The sequence below is a fragment of the Xiphophorus maculatus genome, chromosome 16 (genome assembly GCF_002775205.1).
Source record: "Xiphophorus maculatus strain JP 163 A chromosome 16, X_maculatus-5.0-male, whole genome shotgun sequence".
NCBI lineage: Eukaryota > Metazoa > Chordata > Actinopteri > Cyprinodontiformes > Poeciliidae > Xiphophorus > Xiphophorus maculatus.
In genome coordinates, this window is record NC_036458.1 from 3,855,804 (window position 1) to 3,879,392 (window position 23,589).

The following is a 23,589-nucleotide window of genomic DNA, read 5'->3' on the forward strand; positions in this document are numbered from 1 at the left end:
TTAATCTTGAGAATATTGATTTGAAAATTGAATGTGTTGTTTTGTATTTATTTGTAGTAGTTTAATGACGCCATTTTAAAATATTGAATCAGATTTTATTATCAGTTGCTCAAGTAGCATTTTTACCAAATACTTTTTACTTTTACTTGGACAGCTACTTTTTATTTTCACTTAAATAAAATATTTTTCAAGTCGTGCTGCTCTTATTTGAGTATATTTTTGGCTTCTCTACCCTCCTCTGCTCACTGCAGGGTACCTGCTGGAGAGAAGGAAGGTTGGTTCAGCCAGGTGGACCAAACTAAACTTCGACGTTTACGAGTCCACCACCTACGAGGCCAAGAAGATGATTGAGGGCGTTCTTTACGAGATGAGAGTGTTTGCAGTCAACAGCGTTGGCGTCTCTCAGCCCAGCGCCAGCTCCCAGCCCTTCATGCCCATCGGTGCGTCGTTAACGGAGCGGCTAATTAACCCGGCGCTCATTCTGATGCAGCTTAACCTGCCCTCCCTTCCCGTTTATTCCAGGTATTAAGGTCTTAATTAGCTCTTGTGTCTCTCAGCCCCCACCAGCGAGCCGACTCGCCTCACTGTGGAGGATGTGACCGACGCTAGCTGTTCACTCAAGTGGCGACCTCCAGAAAAGATCGGAGCCGGCGGCCTCAACGGCTACATCATTGAGTACTGCACAGAAGGAAGTAAATAAAACAAATCTTATCTGAAGGCATTACAGTAGCGTGACGTGTTGTATGAGCTTGGGCTGCAACTAATGATTATTTTAGCAATCGATCATTTATTCTATAGATTAATTTATTATTTTTATCAGTTAATCGGTTATTCTGTCAGATAATCAATTATTTTTTGTCAATTAATCGGTTATCCTATCGATTAATTGATTATTCCTATCAATTAATTGGTTTTTATGTCAGATAATTAAATATTTGTCGATTGATCAGTTGTTCTGTTGATCAGTCAACAGTTTTTATCGATTAATTGGTTGTTCTATAGATTAATCAAATATTCTGTCAATTAATCAAATATTGTATTGATTGATCATATAAAAATGATCACATTCTGCTGATCATTTAACAACTTTAGCTTGTTGCTAACAATACTAGAAATACATTAAAAGTACAAATAAACAATTCAATAAGAAAATAAACATTTCAATAAGGAAATAAACATTTCAATAAGGAAATAAACAATTCAATAAGGAAATAAACATTTCACTGCCTAAGATTCACCATTTATTATTGACCATTTGTTGCAAAGGATGCATTTGCAGCGAAAATACTTCTAAAATCAACATAAAGCTCAGACCTTTCTGCTTGACTTAACATCAGTACATTGTAGGGCTGATTTTTTAAAATTATTTTTTGCATTAATTTGTTAATATTTAAATAGCAAAAGGTGCTTCTTTTTTTTTAATAGAATTTGAACCAGATTTCTTCAATTAAGTGAAGAAAAAATTGAAATAGTTATCTCTGCACCAGAAAGAAAATAACTCAAGATAAAAGATATCGTTGGGTCCTTTAGTGCTTTAGCAAAATGTACTTGAAATAACCTTTGACTTGTCAAATCCCTGTTTAAATCAGGGAAATAGGGCTGCAACTAATAATTATTTTAGTAATCAATTATTCTATTGATTATTCCAACGATTAATTGGATAAGAAAATTTACACGTTTTTTTTAGATTTTTCATTCAAGCACTTAAGCCTATTGTCTACAATATTAGAAAGATGTAAATAAACAATTTGGCTCCTTTTTTAAATAAGAACATAAACATTTTATTGCCTAAAAAGTAATAACATATCATTCCTGTAGTAAATGTGAGCCAGGAGATTTTGGTAGAACATATTTAAAGGCAAAGGAGCTTTATTTTGTTATTTTTTTAAGTACAAAATGTTTGTGTTGTTTAACAGCTTTGGCTTATTTACTGTTCTTACAGCAAATGACTTACTCTAGTTGATGATTAATCAATTACTAAATTAGTAAATTTTTTCAGTAATCGATTAATATGATTAATCGCTTCAGCTCTGGTTTGAGCTGATGCTCCTATGATGCTTGATGCTAATTTTAAATAACAATAACACATTTTTTCCTAATTTTCTGGCAGGGTTTGATGAACTCTCTGTCTTCCCAGGTGACCAGTGGGTGCAGGCCAATAAGGAACCAGTGGAAATGAGCCAGTACACGGTGAAGGGCCTCCCCACCGGGGAGAAGATGCTGTTCAGAGTGTTTGCAGTGAATGTCGCTGGACGCAGCCCCCCCGCCACGCTGGCTCAGCCCGTCACCATCAGGGAGGTCGTTGGTAAGAGACTCGCTTAATGTTTTAGGCTTTTTTCAGAAGTTTTTCTTTGGTTTGGTGAAAGCTGAAACGATTAATTGTGATTAATCGTTTATTGAAATAAATGTCAACTACTTTAGTAATTGATTAAACATTAACTGGAGTATACAGACTCAATAAAAAATACATTTTCTGAAGCATTAACATATTCAGAGCAGTGATTAAGCCATAACAGTGGGAAAAATATATACACTTTTGATATTTAAGACAAAACAAACATTTTCTATAAACATGTTCTACCCAGAACTCTGCAAGTGACAGTTTTGGCTTCATCTGGTTCAAATTGTGTAAACAAAATCTGCTGTTAAGATTTTGCCACCAAATTATTGACGCTAAATGTTAAATTGATGCTAAATCAAGCAGAAAGGGCTGAGCAGCATATGCTAACAGAAGGCTGTGTTATCAGGTTTTAGGCAATAAAATATATATATTTTTTATTTAAAAAAGTAATTGAATAATTTTTTATTTGCATCATTTAATGTTTTTCTTATATGCGCACAGCGCTGTTGGGTCGGGCGAGGAACCAGTGTAACTGCTTGCAGTTTTAGTTTTTATTTGCATCTTTTAATGTTTTTCTAATATTGTATCAAAAGGCTTAAATGGTTACATGAAAATTATGCAGAATGCATCATAATTTTATCCAATTAAAATAAAAAATAAAAATAAGTGACAGAATAATTTATTACTTAAGTAATTATTAGCTGCAGCCCAGGTTTGGTTCATGTTTTTTTCGTTTTCCAGAGAATATTTTAAATCTGAATCAACGTATACACATTGATATATTTTTACTGACTATACAAGTGGCTCTTTGGATCTTCTAAAGGCTCATAATCTCTTTTTCTAAAATTGCTAACTAATGATTTTAAAAAATAATAACTACAAATTCAGGTTTTTTCCATATTTTTATTACAGAAAAGCACTAAAACTGGATCAGTTGTTCTTCTCATCAAGTTGGAAACTATTTTCTTTTATAACAGCTACATAATTTTTCACTTGTATCAACATCCAGTAGAAGAAAATGTTTTAAGTCATTCAAAAGTTGCATGTTTTTTGTGTTTTTTTGACAACAAATTTCCTATCTTAAAGATTATACGTTGTCTTTTTTCGAAAGGTCGTGTGATTATTTTTTTTTTTTAGCTCTATTTAGCTTGACTGGGAGCAAAAACGTCTCTGGATTGTTAAGGTTGCAAACCTCTGGATTAATGTTAATGTAACATTAACGTCTCTCTAATAAGCGTGATCCATCTTTTCATGCAGAAAATCCAAAGATTAGACTCCCTCGCAACCTGAGATCTAAGATCATCAAAGCTGTGGGGGAGAAGGTGAACTTGTTGATCCCTTTCCAGGTAAAACTGACTTCCTTGTTCATTTGTTTTCCTTACATGCAGAGGTTTCATGTTTGCAGATCAAAGCCTCTTCGACGGCGTTTGAACATAACAGGAAAAGTTTAAAATGTTTCTGGAAGAATCAACTTTATGCTTTATTGTAAAGAGGTAAACAAGTGGACTCTTTTAAAATAAAACTCACAAAATGCATCTAGAATTGAGCCACTAATGGTGGTTCAAATTATTTCACTTTATTCAATAAAATGCAATTACAATGTATTTCTGTTATTGTTTAAAAAGGTTTAAGTCAGTACTTTAGTACATCACATATACCGGTCAATGCTCTAGTTATTATTAATCAAAAGAAACTCTAAAACTTTGGGTTTTTATCCTTGATTTAAAGGATCTCAGTGTTTCAGCTGTTTTGCCATTTTCTAGAAGTTTGTTCCATATTAGAAAAGCATAAAAACTGAAGTCTGAATGCATAAGAACAGGAGATTTCCTGTAAGGATGACTGTGTGGAACCAAGAGGAAGGAAATGGAGCAAAAACAAGAGTGGCCCCAAAACAGAACCTGGTGGAACACCAGAGAGATGTTTCTGGTAAGAATTTGGGAAATCTTACCAGAAACATCTAGTGCAAATGTCTTAGTACACTTGAAATAAGACAAAACTAACTTAGAGTAACTTTTTAAAGCACCATATTAGCTTGATTTATGCCAATAATTCCTTTATATTGATTAATCTCCCAAGTTATGAGTGAGATAATCTGGAACTAGAACCTTTTCATCAATATTACTAAATTATTGACTTAAAACAAACTCCTATTTCTTGAGAAAAGTTACGTGTAAGTCAGTTTTGTCCTATTTCAAAATAAATATGTGAGTGTGCTCAGATGTTTGTAGTAGAAATTAGACCAAAGATACCTGGTAGATTGTTGTGTTTTTCCAGTGAAATGCCCCATTTAGCAGCGTCAGATGATAAACGGCATCAAAAGATGAAGTCAAGTCTAACATTTACCTGCATCAAAATATCATTTGAGACTCTAAAAAGAGCCGTTTCAATTAAAACTCTGAATGAAAGCATCCCAGAATCAAGAGCTTACATCTTAAACGCAACGTTCTCTGCTTTATTTCTGCAAGAATTTGCTGAAAAATGCAGCAAATTATCTAGAAAGACGACTGTGCAACACACCAAGGCTAATTTTCTCATGTGTGTTTTGGATACTAAAAGAACCAACAACTGAGATTCCCCCTGATGGCTGCATTTTCTTTGTTTCATCTCCTGGAACAAAAATCCGTTTTGTAAATATCGCCTGCAACAGAGAGAGAGAGCAAGTGCTTTAAAGGCACGAGGACAACTACAGCGTCTGACAACAACTTGCAAATTATGGCTCTGGTGAAGAAGAAGCTAAACGCAAGCAGCAAAAGGCTTGTTGTAAACGAAAATAGACAAGAAGAAAGTGATTCAGAGGAGGAAGATGAGATGGAGAACGAAGCTACATGATGATCTCCAGAGACAGAGAGAGCATCAACCGTTCTGTCGTCTTATATAAGAGTCGGACATTTTGCTCCTGGAGCTGTTTCTGTACCAATAAAACTGGAGAAATATCCAGCCTGATTTTACTGCCACTGCTGTTTACAGTCCTAGTGGAAAATAAATGCACCCTCTTTGTTTTTACATCTCAGGACACATTTAAAACAGTTCTAAAACGTCTTAAATCTAACACCAAAATGAAAAACGTGTGTGTGTATGAGAGGAAGAGAGAAGTGCTTTACACCTTTACAGTTCTTCTTTGACATTTTTGTGTTGATCTCTGATTTTTTTCCATGACTGCAGGGAAAACCTCGACCCGTCGTGACCTGGTTCAAAGACGGAGCCCTAATGGAGGACAAATCCGTGGGAACTCGCACCAGCGAGGTGGACACCATCCTGTTCATCCGCTCTGCAGAGCGAAGACATTCAGGGACGTACACCCTGTCTGTCCAGATCGAGGACAAGACGGACAGCGCAGACCTCGAGATCCAGGTCGTAGGTCAGTAACGAACGTTAACAAACATGATAGCTAACAGCCGAAAATTCATCAAGGCAAATTAACTGGCTGGTTCAAAATTATAGATAGAAAATAGAAATATCTGTGTTTTTCCCAGCACATTTCAGAGATGAATTTTTAAATTTGAGTATTTTCTAGAAAATATTACTTTTCAGGTTTGCAAAAATTTCCTCCTTTTTTTGGTATCTTCAATGCTCCTAATAAACTGTAATAAACTAGAGACTGAATGATAAATGTTTTATGAAAAGCAGTGTTTACTAAGTTTGATTTTAACAAATTAATATGAACTGTTTCTCATCAGATTTTACACTTCAAATATAAATGATATTGTAATCATATTGTCCTTTAATATGTTTTCTTACTAAAAGAAGCAACTGAGTGGTTTATTTACTAGCATTTTCTCTTATATTTAGTTTACAGCCTAAAGTAGCTACTACAGAAAGGGAAATATTTGATTACTTGATTACTAAAGTAATAATTTGCAGCAGCTTTACTTTAGGAACCTGCAAAACCTTGCAGGTTTGAACTCTTTTAGTTATGTTTTCTGTTTAAAAGTTACCATTTTCCTTCTTAAACTCATCACCTGTATGACGCTGACATTTGCCCTCCTAGAGTTGCATGTTCTCTCATTAGGATTAGCGCATCACGCATGTTCCAATTTCACAAGGTATAAGATTAGGAACCTGTTTCCAAATCCGCGGCATGTCGAGATTTCTCCTCCAAACTTGATGATAATTCCTCATTTCCTGATCCGAGGGATGTGCGACTAAGAGTAGCGAACCATCAAAGAGCTCATTCCCCTCTGAGACGTAATCCTGACTCCGCCGCCGCTCCTCCATCCTGCAGGGCTCTTCTCCGTGGGCCGGGGTTCCTTGGGGATTATTTGCACGTTGACTCGGATTAGGGTTGAATTTTGAGGGCGACTCTGTCACTTAGCGGTGCTGGGAAGGTTGAGCTAATGAGAGGCTCAGCTGGCGCCCCCTCCCCGGATGATCCGTCACCACGCTGAGGACTACAGAAGCAGCGGAGTGAGATTGATGATAAACAGTCGGCGATGCTGTACTCCGCTGCTGCGCGGTGACACAGACCACACAGACGAGAGAATAATAACAGACTTCATTCTTCTTCTTTGTAATGCAAAGCTTGCTGTTGCTTTGCCAGTTTTCCTTTCTCTGCCTTCCCTTGATCCCTTTTCTTTGCTAAACTAATCTGCCAATCTCTCTAATCTGTCAAATCTCCACTGCTGCAACTGTTGATTTTTGTCTCTCGTTGGGATTTCTCTCCGTCTCAGAGCCGTCTGGCAGAGTTTATCCTTCACTTCTGACAAATCTGTCATTCTGGTTCTGTTGGACCTTACATCACCCTTCGACACGGTGGAGCAATCTGTCCTTATGACTCGTTTAAAACACTTTGTCGGTATCCGTGGCTCTGCGCTGAAGTGACTTACTTCCTATCTGACAGAACATTCTCTATGTTGTGTGTGGGGTGCCACAAGGCTCCTTCCCTGGCTCCCTTCTCTTTTCCCTTTATATTTGCGCAAAAACTGTCCTCAAACGTTATGCAGATGACTTACAAATCTATTTGTCTCTTAAAGGAGGACATATTATGCAAAGTACATATTTTGGACATTTTGGTTCATTTATTTGGGTTCCTGCTGCTTCTAAAAACAATCAAACTGCTTAAAAAATGACTCTGACACTTTATAAATTAATGTTTTTGGAAATATCTCCAGAGAAAAATCTCCGGAGTGTAACGTCACAAATCGTCAGGCACTGCCCTCACCTAGCAACGCCAGCAAAGCCCAGCCCGTTACCTAGCAACCCTGTCACCTAGCAACCCAAGCAGAGTTCCAGCAAAAGACTGAATGTATTTTATTTGGCGACACAGATGTGAGTGTCCTGACTTTTAAGCTAAATAAAATTGTCAGAAACCAAGAGGTAATATTTGATTGAGAGTTTAGATTGACTGACAAAAGTTAGATCTTTCTTTAAAAGATTAATAAAATAAACAAAGACTGTCCTTCCACTGTTAAATCTTTTGTTAAATCTGTTTTAAAAGATCTAATGTTGGTTTAAGAGATTTATTTTCACTGACTTGGAGAAGGCAATTCACGCGTTTGTTAGTTTTAGACTCGATTACTGTAGTGGATTTATAATGGTGACCCTAAGAGACCATGTAGCGTAGCGACATTTTTTCCTTATTTTAAATGTTGTTGTTTTTTTTCTTGTGATGAGATTTTTACTGTAAAGTGCTTTGGTTGCCTTATGGCTGAACAATAAATCAATAACATTATATATTGTGATAGAAATGTGATCCATATCAATAGGTAGAATAGTCAACATATAAAATATTCCCTGAACTTGGATCCAGAGCCACACAGCATTCTGGGAGACGTAGGCAGAGGAAAGGCTTTAGCCGCTTTACTTCTCACCGCTAGCTAAGCTACATTGGTGGCATCAACTAACTCGCTCACTCTTTTTTTACCTACCAACTTGGTTACCTAGCAACAACTTCTTGAGTAACGTGGGCAGCAGCAGTTTCAGGTTTTTCCACCGGGCCTCACAGCTGCTTAAGACTAAAAAACAACGTAGAGTGGAAATTATGGATAAAGCAGGAGCCAGTTTGGCAATATTTGAGAAATTTAAAACAAAAAAACTGATCATGATAAGTTTTTCAGCCATATCCTCCAGGCCTGGGTCACCTTAGTTGGTCATGGATAAGCTCTATATAAATCAATCAATTAATCAGTCAAATTTGCTGAGTTTCACCTAAAATCCTGCCACTCACCTCTGTCTGCTTTGCGATGTCTCCAGAGAAGCCCGGCTCGCCCATCAACGTTCACGTCACCGACGTCTGGGGCTTCAACGCCGCGCTGGAGTGGAAGCCACCCAAAGATGACGGCAACTGCGAGATTATCGGCTACACCATCCAGAAATGTGACAAGAAGACGAAGGTATACATGAAGGAGGAACAGTCCCAGTGTGTTCTGGGTAAATCTACCAGTATAAGCAACCGCCAGCTAAACCGCTCCTACGCTGACGATCTCATTGTTTGGATCATTATCGTACTTAAAGAACCAACCAATGACAGCCCACTTACAGTTTTATAATACATAGTTCCCACAAGTCTGAACCGGAAGTGATCCCCAACACTGAACCGCCATCTTGGTAGGCAAGAGCAGCGTAAAGCCTAGATGAACAATGGCATCCAGACCAACAAAAATAAAATATACTGTCACTCTTGACAAATGGGCATGAAAATATACAAAATGGCTGCTGTCGGGATCGACCCTTATGAGACGGAGAATGAAAATATGTCAGACAATGTGGAAAAGAAGCTGCCTCCAAACTCGGCTGCCTTGCATTATAGGCTGTTAGCTAGACTGCGACATAGCTAACGACCTAACGAACGCAAACAGTCATACAACATGGAGGAGCTTTGTGTCCTGAAATCCATGGATGCAAACAATCTAATGTTTCAACGGATTTGTAAAAGACGTACAAATGGTGTGAGTGTCAAAGTTCTGGTGACTTTGCTGAGTAAGTACATGTAGTAACAAACACACAGGCTACATGTTAGCAAGCAGATAAAAGCTACATCAGCGACGCTACCTTGCTAGTTTGGCAGTAAGTACTACAGTAAATATCACTGATATTTGTCTTGGTACTACACAGAGGTGAGTAGAGTACTCAAAAATCACTGAGTAAGAGCTAGTTCTAAGCTTGTGGTTTGTTTATTGTTGTCATAGTAACTCCATAGCAACTGTCATGACAGTTAGTTACGAATACCCACCAAGATGGCCGTCAGCTACAAAGTTGCCAAAAGTGTGACATCACATGAGAGCTACGTATACAGGACAGCAGATTCCGCTACCCATAGGGTGATTGACAGCGCTAAGACCCGCCTCCTGGCTCTGATTGGTTGTTTTCAGTTAGCAACTGGGTCAAGAAGATCAACAAACATCTCCCCTAGTTTAGTGGCAATTAATGACATTTTAAACAATTTAAATGCATTTAATTCCATCATTTGTCTATTTATTGACATACAAAAGTTCCAGACGGATAAAAAAATGTCTTTGTTGTTGAGTTCATGTATCATTTTCACAAATTCAGCACCAAAAAATGTCTTTGAATTAAAAATGTTGCTTATTTTGTCAATAAAGTTTTGCGATTAATTAATTACAGACCCTGCGATTAACTCAACTAAAAATACATATATTTCTAAAGATGATTGTTCCTTTGGATAAATGCAGTCAAAGTAAACGTATTTCTCTAAAATCACAGAAGCATGTCCATATGGAGTGCTTATTTCATATTTATACACCGATTAGTTTCTCTCTGGATGCTCAGGACAATAGTAGTGTATCAATCAAATCTGCTGTAATGGTTAAAGTGCGTCTTTATTTATTTTCACACTGCATCACTTCTTCTTTAAAATGTTACTCTGAAAAATGCCAGAACTCCTTCATTTCAAACCACGAACCTTTAAAATAAAAATACAGCCAGTCTCCGGACTCCGGTTTCGTTCTGCAGCAGATTGTAATATTTTCATTTTGAGTTAAAGGCTTTAATTGATACATATTAAACCATAATTTAAATGACTGTATGTAACACAAAAGATATTAAACCCACAAAGAATTATTACCCAATTAAGCAGCCGTCTGCGCCTCTGCAGAGACTCATTCTGCTTTTCATTTCATGGATTTTAGTTTTCTGCCTCCGAATGCATCGTTTCCTTCATGTTTGCGCCACACTGGATGGAAATGTTAGCAGCTTTATATTCCTAAGAGTGTCCACTGCACAACCAAATTACAGAGAAACGCAGTTATCCAGGCTGCTGTTGAACATGGCATTAATTAGCAACCACTAGTACTTAGAAAGATTTAACTTTTAAGCTGCATTGTTGTTGTTTTTATCCGCTTCTTCCACTCATCTGTGCTAGCTTGGTTATAATTTAGCGTCAATATATGTTGTATAAATCTACAGCAAAATGGATTGAAAAAACAAATTGATAGGTAAAAGTTATGGAATTGGGAAAGTATTTAAAATAATTAGATTTAGCAATTTGCTGCTCTGGAGAATGCTAATGTGTGCTAGCACAATGCCAGGGTGGAAAGACATCGGCACAATCCGTACCGTTAGCTTATTTTCATGTGTGCTAAAGGAAATGCTTCCAGGAGGGTGTTTCTATTTCTTTATTCTTTTTGTATTTCATTATAATAAAGAATAGTGTATGATTTAAATAGAATAACAACAAATAGATTAAAATAGCTGTTTAGTTGCATTTTGCCAGACTACTTCAACCATTTATAAACATTTTGTGATGAAAAGATTATTTAGAAATGTGTGTAAGATACTTTTCTGCTCACATTTGTCATGTAACTGCTTTTAAATTTAATCCCTGTTTGTTCAGATTTGTTCTTTAAATCTCGTCACTGGCCAAAACTCGATAAACTAATCAAACAATCAGACTGGAAAATGTTCAGAGAAATTATAAAATTAGCATCGTAGATGTTACCACAAGACAATTTAAAAAATTTTTCCAAAGTCCAACTTTTAATACATGAACTGTAGCAAATTAAAGCTCTGAGTTATTGTTCCAGACAGTGGATCGGCGATGAAGCTTCTCCTGTGAATTTTCTTGACTCAAAAATTATTAGATTATTAGATGGAGATTGAGTAACTCTACTGGCCTGGACTTCCTGTCTCCGTCTCAGGAGTGGTTCACGGTCCACGAGCACAACCACAGGCTCAGCTGCACCGTGTCCGACCTGGTCATGGGGAACGAGTACTCCTTCCGAGTGTTCAGCGAAAACATCTGTGGCCTCAGCGACAACGCCGCTATCAGCAAGAACACCGCCGTCATCGACAAAACAGGTGAAAAAGATCCCTGCAAACCGGCGCGCTCAGAAACAAAACAAAAACTAAAACACACGGACCGGAAACTGAAACTGAGATCTGGTTTTTTAAAAAAGAAAAAGGAACTGGGTGCCGCTTGTGATGATACAGTCAGATTTGGGGTTTTGTACCATGTTATTTTTCAGTTATTTCACCATTAATTAAATTATGAATGTCACAGTTTAAAACTAAATATTTACTTAGCAAGCAAAGTTTACAAACTAAATATTTAGCCTAGTTAGCAAGCCAAATGTTTAGCTTCAAACTAAATATTTATCTCACCAATGGATTATTTAGTTTGAAACTAAATATTTAGTTCATTGCTAAGTATCTAGTTTACTAGCTAGTCAGTTTGATAGAAAACAATTAGCTTTCTAGCTAAATATACAATTTGGAGCTAAATATATAGCTTGCTAACTAAATATCCACTTTGATACTAAGTATTTAGCTTACTAGCTAAACCATTTGAAGCTAAATATTTAGCTTATTAGCCAAATACATAGTTGGAAGTGAAATATTATGTTTCCTTACTAAATATTTAGTTTTATGCTAATTTAGCTTTGTAGGTAAGCATAATATTTAACTTGCTACCCAAATACATAGTTTGAAGCTATATATTTAGTTTGCTAACTAAATATAAAGTCAGAAAGCTAAACATTTAGCTTGCTAGCTAAATACATAGTTTGGAACTAGATTTAGAACTAAACTAAATATTTTGTTAGCAAACTGAATATTTAACCATGTATTTAGCTAGTGTTAAGGAAAAATGATTAATTTTAGTGCTTAATACAGTTAATCTACGACATGTGTAACAGTTATATTCAATACTCTTATTTGGAACAGGTCTCGTCTGAGATGCGGTAAGGAGCTGAACAAGCAGGGCCCTTTTCCTCCCCGCTGGCAGACAGAGCAATAAAATTTACATTCCGAGGGGGGAAGAGACTTTTTGGCGCCAGGGATCTCCCCGTATCAGACAGAGATGAGCACGAAGTGGTCCGCCCTTTTACTTAGACAAAAACCAGACACCTTTGCCATAATGAGGGGAGTTTCCAAGTTTTTCTGAGTCCCTACGGAGTTTCTAATAGGTCAAAGAACGGAACGCCTTGACTGCATATATTGAGTAGGGAAACACCTCTTTACTTTAAGATTCCGTGTTAGGAAAAAAACCAGAGAGAGAGAGAGAGCGGCCGCTATTTTTTGCCTTTTTTGTCTTTGTTTTGTGTTTGTTTGTCTTCCCCTTGTGTGTCTTTATTTTTATGAGAAAAATGCATATCTCTGTTCCTCTGCAGTTTTGTTGTCGATTGCTTTGTATGGAATTAAACTCTGTGATCTGTGACGTCAACACGCTTTGTTGTTGTTTCGTTTTAGCAGCACGCCGTCGCTGCACGTCGCCCACGGAGAACGTCATTCGCCGAGGACTCGGAAGATTAAAAGAGGAAAAAGCCAAACGTTTTATCCAAAGCTAGCATTAAATGATCCTCTTTTTTTAATACTAGCAAGCTAAATCTTTAGCTTTCGAACTATATATAAATATTTATAAATATTTAAAAGTCAGCTGTCAAACAGTAGCTGAAGGCCTAGAAGCCAACAAGCTGTGATCACTCCAAGAAGAAAAAGGACAATTTGTAGCAGGTCAAAGGATTTTTGAGCTAATAAAAACAATGACTGCTAATGGATGGAACCGTGAAACACGCAGGACTCCAGAATAATTTCTGGGAGAACAACCAGGATTGTTTTAATCCTGGTAAAATTAAAACAACTCTTGTTTCTGCATAGCAGCAAACATTCCTTTTCTCTCTCGGGTTGAGGTTTTTCAACGTGTTTTGTTTTTTTTCCTGTTTAGGTTTGCTCTGTCAGCCCAAAGCTTTCAAGGAGACGGACATGAACCAATCCCCCAAATTCACGGCTCCTCTGGTGGACCGGAGCGTGATCGCCGGCTACACCACCGCCATCAGCTGCGCCGTCCGCGGCTACCCCAAGGTACCAAACGTCAGCTAAACGTTTTGTATGAATTAAGAGACTTAATCTGAATTAAAGCAAAACTCCTTAAAAAACTCAAACAGGTAAGTCAGAAAATAACTAAACTATGAAATCTGTGTTTTTATACTTATCACTATAAACATTTGGAGGCATGTATGGAATCATAAGTATTATTGCAAATAAACATAACAATTAACAAGAATTTTATTGTAAATTAATAAATATAAATAAATCATATATTATAGTATCTTAATAAAAAACATTAAATCTATTAAAAATTTACTAAAATCTCAGCTTTTTCTTATAAAAATTGCAAAACTTAAAGAATGAAAATAAACAAATTAATAATTTTAACTGATGTTTAAGTAAATAAAATTACTTTAAAAACAATAATTTCTAACATCTAAAAATATAAAGTTTTATATTCCATTAACATTACTTATCATCAAAATATGTAATTCTTCTTATTATTTAAATGTTTATACTTTGTTTATTTATGATTATTAGAAGAAAAAGCTGAGATTTTATTTAATTGTATGTAAATATTTGATGAAAGTATTAATTTAATTGTGTAAATGCTCATTTTTAATTTTATTTGGTTTCATTACTTATTTTTATATATTATCACTTGTCATATTTTATATTTACATTAACAGATGAAGAAAAATAAAGTTTATTTTAATTATTTCGTCCTAGCGACACAAAAATAAAACAGACAAGAACAGAAAATTTAAATATATATTTAAAAAATGTAAATCTTTGAAGCTGTATTTTTGGTAAATCAAGTTATCTGTAGAGATATAATGTCAGTATGAAGGGAAGTGAGGATAAATAAAAGCAGCAGAGTAAACCTGAGGGAAATGAGGGGGAAGTGATTGCAGCTCGCAGCGACGGCGGCTGCAGCCTCCTGCATCCATTTTACCTCCTCTGGCTGCAGTTTCATGTTTTCTGTGTTTTACGAGTCAAACTGTGAGCAGAACAATAAAAGGCTTTTCACGTCAGGAGCCTGAGCGGAAAGATCAGAAACACAAACGTTGACCTGATTTCACGTTTTCCCTCCCCAACGCAGCCGAAGATCATGTGGATGAAGAACAACATGGCCATCGAAGGCGACCCCAAGTTCCTGATGCAGAACAACCAGGGTGTGCTGACCCTGAACATCCGCAAGGCCAGTCTGTTCGACGGCGGCCGCTACTCCTGCAGGGCCGTCAACGACCTGGGGGTCGACGAGGTGGAGTGCAAGCTGGAGGTTCGAGGTGCGAATTTCCTTTCAAATATCTAGAAAACAAACCAAACTCAATGTCGTTCCCAAGGTGACCCTTTACACATGACGTCACGCTCTTCATAACTCCGCCCACTGCGCCATGACAGACGTCAAAACAACCAATGCCTCGTTTAGAGCTGGTCTAGAAACAGACATCTGTAACCTAAATTCGCTTCTATTTAGTTGATTTCACTTTAAAAATTGCCACAGGATGCTGGTTGAACAAACATACAAGGATGGAAACCAAACTTGTCATTTTATTTTATAACTTTTAATGAGGAACGAAACACGGCGATGGATAACAGCCATCAATCATAATGATTATTATTTTTGAAAAACCAATTTGTTCCTACACTGCAAAAACACCAAATCTTACCAAGTATTTTTGTGTAGTTACTGGTGCAAATATTTTAGTTTACTTTAAATAAGACAAAACTAACTTAGAAGTAACTTTTCAGCAATAAATATGAGTTTGTTTTAAGTAAATAATTCCTTAATATTGATGAAAAATACTAGTTTCATAGGCAGATTATTTTACTTATAAAAAGACAAATTTCCCATGTTATGAGTCAATTAATCTGCCAATATTAAGTCATTAAAAAAGCTCATATATGGTGTTGAAAAGTTACTTGTAAGCTAGTTTTCTTATTTCAAGTGAACTAAGATATTTGCACTAGAACCTAGAACAGAAATACTTGGTAAAAGTCGGGTTTTTACATTGTATTGAGTTTGTTGATGTAAGGTGACATAACGTGGAGTATGAATACTTTTGCACAGCACTGCATGTATTTGACTTGGTGGTTTTTGTTTCCACAGTTCTGCAGGAGAAGGCGGAAGAGAAATGAAGCGCCAGAGGACACAGTCCAACGGAAACAGTAAATGGATTATGTATAACAGGATAGTCATGAATAAATATGATCAGAACAGATCATGCTTCACTTCTGCTGTGACCAATCAGAATCGAGCCATAAACTCCCACAGAAAGCCGCCATCTTCCCCCCCCACCGTGAAGCGGACCTGTTGCTGAACCATTATAAAACATCCATTACTACTCCCTGTGTCTCTGCTTTCTTTCTGTGTCCATGTGTTTTCTATGGCACCAAAATTACGGCAGGCCGTTTTATCATAAAATCAGTTTCACCACATTTCCACTCCAGATATCTGATTTATGACTAGACATATTAGTAAATTAAGATATCTCTAATTATATTTTAACTAGACTGGAATAGTAATTTTTTTTTCTCCCCTCCAGGGTTTTTTTTTGTGGGCTCTAGTGTCCCATATATGAAAGTAGGCTGACAGGAAAGGGGAAAGGAGAGGGGGGGAGACATGCAGCAAATGTCACCGGGTCTGGGAATCGAACCCGCGACGGCTCTAGGCCTCCAAACGTGGTTCGCGCTATCCCCCTACGCCACCACGGCACGCCCTGGAACAATAATTTTGACTACTCACATTTCCTTCTGAAATACCTTTAGATCTCTTTTATTGACAGCTTTTCTTTTTAAGATAAATTGAGTTAGTATTCCGAAGAGTCAAAACGTCACAGATTTACATAACATCTTTTAAATTTGAATAAAACAATAATAAATAGAAAAAAAGATTTATTAAAATCCACCATTTTCAGTTTGGGAATGGGTCGTTAGCAGCACTTTTAGCTTTTCAAAGCCATATTAACTGTATTGTGTTTTACAGAAGTGAGAAAATGGGACATTATTGGCAGATTTTCAAAGCAGTCTTCAAGTTCACAAAGTTTAGTGTTGAACTTGTATCCCATACTGCTGAGTTTTTTTCTACATTGTGACATTTTCTGATAATTTTGTGCATAAAACCAAAAATTCTCCAGGCAACTGATCGGACAGCTCTGTGGCAGAAAGTTTTAATTCAAATATCTAAAAACGTAATTTTGATCAGTCATAATTAGAAACCATAAAATAATGATAATAAAGTCATCAAATTCCAAATATAAAGTAAAAATATGAGAATTAAAGTCACATTATAAGAATAGTCAAAATATCAGAATAAAGTTATATTGCAAGATAAGTCATGATTATTACAAGAACAAAGTCAGTTTTACGCAAATAAAGTTGAAATATGAGAATAAAGTGAAAATAATACAAGAATAAAGTCAGTTTTATGAATTAAAGAATTAATTCAATCGGATTCAGAAATATTTTATTAATCCAAAAGGGAAATTAAATATTAAATTAAGACTTCATTCTTGTATTATTTAGACTTTTATTCTCACAAAATTATTTCATATTTTTTTGTTTTGTATTTTTACATTGCAAAATAATACAATATAAAAAATGGAATTACGGATGACGAATCCTGTGATGTCATTTGAGACGATACTCTGAAAAAATTCTGACTTGTTAAAATGTAAGTGTAGCTCAATTGAATTATTATTCTTACTTGTCAGAATATGAATGCAGATATCTTAAATAGCCCATCTAGTTTGTCTGGTGAAAAAAATGTTTTTTGTTTTACATCTGGACTAGAGAGCATAATTACGTAGACGGAACAGATTTTATGTTATAACGGCCTGCCGTACCAAAACCAACTCCTGCTTCCTGTGACGGTTGAGTGGAAGGATCAACACCCAGCCAGGCATTGCAGATATGCTGGAATAACAGGGATTAAAGAGCCGCACGTGCTCTGATAGTACACTGACCTATCGCGCGAGGCCTTCTCAGATACACGACTTACACAAACACGCGCTCCAAATCAGGGCCTCATTAGCATCACACGCTACAGACTAATTAATGCACCCCATCAGCGCTGGCCTAATTAGCTCTCCCACGTCATTACTGAGCAAACGAATTACCGCTAATTTACACACCCGCAAAACAAACACAGCGCCGACTCTGCTGGGAGGCGCCAGATCACCAGGTCAGCATGCTCATACCTGAACCAGCCGACTCAAAAACATGCAGCGCCGATCAAATGTAGCGCAAAAACTGCGGAGAGCAGGACCTTAGGCTGCATGAGGTCACGCTGTGTCCAGCAGAGGGCGTAAGAGCACAACTGGCCATCAGGAGGGTCTGAGTCCAAATCAGAGGGCAAGACAACCCAGAATGTAACCAAGAGTAGAACTAACATACTTCTACTAAAGTAAGAATAGCCGTCCAAGAAATGATTCAAGAAAGAGTAAAAAAGTCTTTGTTAAAAAGTACTGATCAAATTATCAATCAATTTTTAAAAATTACATAATCAAAACGGACCAAAATGACAAAGTAACAAAATCAGACAAAAGGAAATTTTTCCAAATCAGCTTCTTTCAATAAAAACATTTGAAACTTTAACAAAAGTTTCAAAAAACTTTTTGAATCTGTTTTCAAAAAGTGCCTTAAAAAAAGTTTTAATGTACCTTTTTTTTCAAAACTTAATTCAAGTAAATAATTAACTCTGATTACAGGAGTGCCTCTGTTATAGATTATAGACATGAAGCAGCTGTTAAATACAGAAAATGCTAACTAGAAATTATTTTTACGCCGTTGTTTGGCGCCCCTTCTAGCACAGCGCCCTATGTGTGCGATATAATGCATACACATTCCTTTTTTTTTTGCATATTTGTATGTATGAATACATCAAAAGTTGGGTAGTAATTAGTTACACATACTCAGTTACATTTTTACTTGAGTAGCTTTTTTGAGTAATTTATGTTTCGAAGTATTTCTAGTTTTACTTGAGTAAAATTTCTGGATCTTTTTACCCACTGAATGACAAAAAAAATGCTTTAATCAAAAATTCACCAGACACACACCTGCAGTTTTTGTTAAAGTTTCATAAGTTTTTTATTAAAAGAAACTGAATTAGAAAAACATTATTTTGCCTGATTTTGTTTTTTTTGTTGTTACTTTTATGAATTTTTGTCATCTTGGTCTTTAAAATACCAACATTTCCATTTAACTTTATATTTTGGTGATTATGTAAATTTTAAATATTACATGATTGATAATTTGATCAGGTACTCAGTACTTGAGTAGACTTTTTACCAAGTACTTTTATACTGTTCAGTAGTTTCTTGGATGGCTACCTTTTATTTCTACTTCAGTAGATCTACTCTTACTTGAGTGTAATATTTGGTTGCTCTGCGCACATCGTGCAGTGAACCGCCTGGAACTGGGCCGATCCCGGCTGCTGAGGCGTGTTTACGTGTGCGCGGAAGTTGACACAACGTTTTTGTCAGTTAACCCGAGACGCAGCGTGGCGCGTTTCTCCGCTGATTGACACATGAAAGCGGCGCTGGGGATCCACCGCATGGAAAAAAAACAACAACACATCCTTCAGGAAGACGGTGCATAACCTCAATATTCTGCTTCAGCTCTCCTCACCGTAAAACCTGACGCTCAGTTGCTAAGCAATCACATTAATTGTGTCTGCTGGCATCAACCTGAAGCCTTTCGAAACTTTACAAACAGGAGAACGGTTTGGGGGAAGCCGCTGCAGTTTAGCCCGAAAAAAATAAATAATAATAATAATGGAGTGTTTTGTTTTCCCCACATTCCCTGTGACAAACCTTAAGGCTCGTCAAGTTTGTGATGTGCGACTGCATAATTAATAAGTTAGCATGGCAGTGCCACTGTATCTGCTGCTGCTTTTCCAATATTAGAACAGGCCTGGCTGAGACGGAGACGAGACAAAGAGAAGTGACAAGCCTCAGCAGCAGGCGGGGGAGGGGAAGAGGGTGACTGCTGTTGTGTACGTGTGAGCGAAGTGAGACAGAAACAGACCTCCTGAAACAGTGGGATGGAGGGAACTGTAATTATGCAAGTAATTATACATGAAATCACAGACTTGGAGTGAAAGAGAGCCGCGCCGCGAGTCCCATCGGGGTAATTACAGTATAGCAACTAAAAATGAAACAGACACACACAGGACCGTGACCTTTGACCTGCGCGCCAAAACTTCACAGAGTTTAATGTACAGCACAGAAACAGAAAGGCTTGGATTGGTCCAATCGGGAGTCTACGAGGGAGAATTACGACATAAGTACCAGAATAAACACAAACAAGAGTAAGAAGTCGTACGACAATAAATTCATCATTTTACCAGAATAAAGTTTAAATAATGCAAAAGAAATGTTGCACCAGATTTATAATGTCACAAGAATAACATGTAAATACAAAGTTATATTATGAGAATAAAGTCGTAAATTATAAAAACGTTGCATGAGAATAAAGTTGAAATAATACACAAAAAAGTTGTACAAGCATTACAATATTATAATTTGCTGTTTACAATTTGAAACGACAAAGTTTCAAATGATAAAAAAGATGTACGAGAATAAAGTCAATTTTGTGAATAAAGTTTTAATATTACGAAAAAATCATTTGAGAATAAAGTCAAAATAATACGAGTCTAAAGCCGCAATATTACAAGAAAAAAGTTGTACGAAAATAGTAATATTACAAGAATGAAATCGTACAACAGTAAAGTGTCATTTACATTCTGACTTTATTCCTGTAATGTTTGTAAGTGGACCAGTTTGCTTTTATTGGTCTGCATCAAAGTTCAGTTGCGGAATTCCACTGGGGTTGCTAGGCAACGGGCGGAATTCCACTGGGGTTGCTAGGCAACTGGCGGAATTTCACTGGGTTTGCTAGGCAACAGTTGATTTGCTGATTTATGACGTTACATTCTGGAGGTTTTTGAAAGGACTCGTTTTCCAGACACTAAAAAACATTAGGTTTTTGCCTAATGACAAAATGACTGGGTGGGTTTTCTAAGTGTTGTTGTTTTCAGAAGCAGCAGAAACCCAAATGAAAGTACAAAAATGTGCAAAATGTGAATTTTTCTTATTTTCTCCACAATACAATACCATGGTCAGGAAGTAAACGTTGGTAAAAATGGGCGGCGTGGAATAAACCACTTTGAGGCAAGTTTGGCATTTCAGAAAGTAAACAGTGGAAACTGTTGTGTTGTTGCGGTTTCTCTAATGAAAGCCAGTGTGACTTACGTTCTGCGTTATCGCGCTCATTGTTTGAAGAGCCCAAACCCTCCCTGAGCTCGTGACCCATGTAATGAGCTCAATGTATCTCAGGGAGGATGAAGGTTAAAGCTTCACTGCATCATTGCACCAACCAGGGGAAAACCCTAAAACAAAAACGCTTTAAAATTAGATGGTAAGCTTCCTAGAAAAAGCTTTTTATTCTGAAAAATTTAGAGTGTCCCACATTTTCAGCTGTTCCATCTGCTGAAAGTCCACCGTTTTGGACAAATTGGTCTCTCAGATGTTTCCGGCGGAGGTGAGGAAGGCAGAAGAGACACTCATCAAACAGACTGCGCCAGTGAAATTCAAACGTCACAGGCTTTGGGTCAAGTGTGGGTTAACCCGACTCATCTGAGCCGCTGGGAACCGTCCAATCAGGAGAACCAACGATGAAACTCAACCGGGCCGGAATTCAGGCAAACGTCATGGAAACGGCGGCAAATAAGGAGGAAGACGAGGGACAGAAAGGACGAAGAAATGGACAGAAAGATAAGAGAGAAGAGCAGCTAAAAGTAAAAATTAAACATGAACGTTTAATGGTCTAAAGTTAAAACAAATAAGAATTATCCATCCATCCATCCATCTTATACCATTAAAACATAAAGTTGTAGAAATATTTCCCAAACTGTCTAAAATCGTTTAGGTCTAAATTTCAGTGCATAAATCAGAATATCTGACATGAAGAAGTTCTACTAACACCAGTACAAAACTGTTTAAATAAATTAATATTTAGCATCTTTTAGCATCAACACTAAGATCGTTTTAAGAAACCAAGTTGTCAGTTTCCGAAAAGCAAAGCTTGGGTTACATTTAGTCAGATAATGAGAATAAAACTGCAGGAAAGCAGTTTCCTGTCTCTACTTTGGCTGTAATAGAACAATGGGGAGAATAAAACGCAGTTTGTGTGGAAATCAGGTTTTTGGATGCTTTCCTTTTGTAATTTGGAGCTGCTTTATTTTAGTGCCACCATCCATTTCCCAGAAACACGGACCGGGTCAGCGGAGAATCAGGCGTCCTTTTCCCTTCATCACAGCTCGTCCCATTCCCCAGGTACCGCCGGGTCAGAGGGCCGTGTATTTTTATCTCCACGCTTTCTGCCTTGTTGAAAGTTCCCAGAGTGGCAGTAGATTCCCAGCTGGATTTACTCCAGTAAAGCTAATTTTACAGGACATTCCCACAGGGTGCGACTCCAATGAGGGTTTCCTATTGAATCAGATGGAGCCAAACCTGCCATAATAACTAAAATTAGAGCTTTAAGTTCATTTATTTAGAGTCTAAGTAAAAGGTTTGAAACATTTACAAGAAAATATGGCAGCAAACATCTGAATTTAAAATGCACCAACAGGAATCCAACATAGTTTATTACCATAGGAACCAAATAATGTTACATAAGCTCTTCTCACATTTATTATTCCATGAAAATGTTCAGTCTTTGAAATCTTTGTGGAAAAATCGACAAGAAGGATAATTTTGGTGATCCAAACATCCCTGGTATCCTCAGAAAAACTGAAATTTCAAATGTGAATATAAAATTTGGTGTTTATTTTCATATAGATATTCACTGGTGGCTCCAGTTTGAAATAATGTTGCTTCACAGCTAAACAGTTAACTAGTTTCCTCAAAATAACGCAAAAAATATTCACCAAAGAGGTTCCAGAGGATAAGAACGTTTAAAAACATGGGTTCTGTACTAATTTTTAAATGTTTTTCTTTAAAATATTGAACTTGGTTTAGAGTTTGCAATTAACTACGTTTCCATTGACAAGACAATCGCGCAAATTGAAATTCTGAAAATAAATTAACTTAACGGAAACCCAGCAACTTTTTGGTTAAAATGTTTTTGCGCTACGATGAGGTGGGTTTGTCGCTGTATCAAAAATGGTGTATTTTGGAAAAATACATTGATTTTTTTGCGTCACATGACCGACATTCGGATGTTTCTACTGGCGGAAAAGACGAAGAAGGTGACAGGAAGTGGTTGGAGAATGATGGAGTGTTTTTTAATGACCCATCGTGGGAACAAATTTATTTACGCGAGATTTTAGTTGCATTTCTTACTTAATGGAAACACAATTCCTTTTTTTTTTTCTACATTAACGTTATATATTCAACCGAAATATGCCTATTGGTGTATATTCTACACATACCAAGAATGTTTGTCAGAGTTTTTACCATTTATGGTCAATTTTACTATTATTCATACTAAAAACCTAAGTTCATATACACTTGATTCTAAACCCAGAAATCCGAAAAGGATGAAGAATACCCTGAAATACAGATTTTCTATTTTTTTTAAATTACATTTTTGGAACGTTTTAAGCACCAGACTGAACCAAAACTACCAGAAAAAGGGAAAATATTTCAAGGAAGCTGCTTTAGAAAACCACTTGGTAACTCTTCTTTACTGGCTTCCTGCTGGTTCCAGTTCAACAGGCTGCTGTCAAAACCATTTCCATGACTTATACATTTTGTTCTGATTTAAAAATCAAATGGAGACAAATTTTTTAAAGCAGCAACATTGGGAATAAAAACAATTTGGGCAGCTGTGATGTAGCAGTGACAGTTTTAGGTTTTCATTTATAAATATAAGCAACAGAAGGTTCACATAAGTAATGTGTGGGTGTGCACAGGCATGCAAATGTGTGGAGGTGTTAAATGTGTTGACACACACAAATGAATCACATGTTGTGTATGTAAATCCATCTGCACAGTGTGAAGGAGATAACAGACATAAAAATC

At 36.7% G+C, this 23,589-nt stretch overlaps 1 protein-coding gene across 3 annotated transcripts in view; it reads left to right on the forward strand.

Moving 5' to 3' along the window:
- Positions 1 to 15,910, forward strand: part of mybpc2 (myosin binding protein C, fast type) — a 67,216-nt gene extending 51,306 nt beyond the window's left edge. For 2 of the 3 annotated variants that reach the window (XM_023349682.1, XM_023349683.1), the window contains 10 exons: positions 252 to 440; positions 558 to 692; positions 2,138 to 2,305; positions 3,599 to 3,687; positions 5,504 to 5,699; positions 8,531 to 8,670; positions 11,434 to 11,593; positions 13,458 to 13,594; positions 14,664 to 14,850; positions 15,675 to 15,908. In XM_023349682.1, coding sequence (XP_023205450.1) covers positions 252 to 440; positions 558 to 692; positions 2,138 to 2,305; positions 3,599 to 3,687; positions 5,504 to 5,699; positions 8,531 to 8,670; positions 11,434 to 11,593; positions 13,458 to 13,594; positions 14,664 to 14,850; positions 15,675 to 15,703 — 1,430 coding nt within the window. In that variant the 3' untranslated portion in view covers positions 15,704 to 15,908. Of the gene's footprint in view, positions 1 to 251; positions 441 to 557; positions 693 to 2,137; positions 2,306 to 3,598; positions 3,688 to 5,503; positions 5,700 to 8,530; positions 8,671 to 11,433; positions 11,594 to 13,457; positions 13,595 to 14,663; positions 14,851 to 15,674 lie in introns of all 3 variants that reach the window. The other variant, XM_023349681.1, reaches the window with a different exon arrangement.
- Positions 15,911 to 23,589: the final 7,679 nt, after the last annotated feature.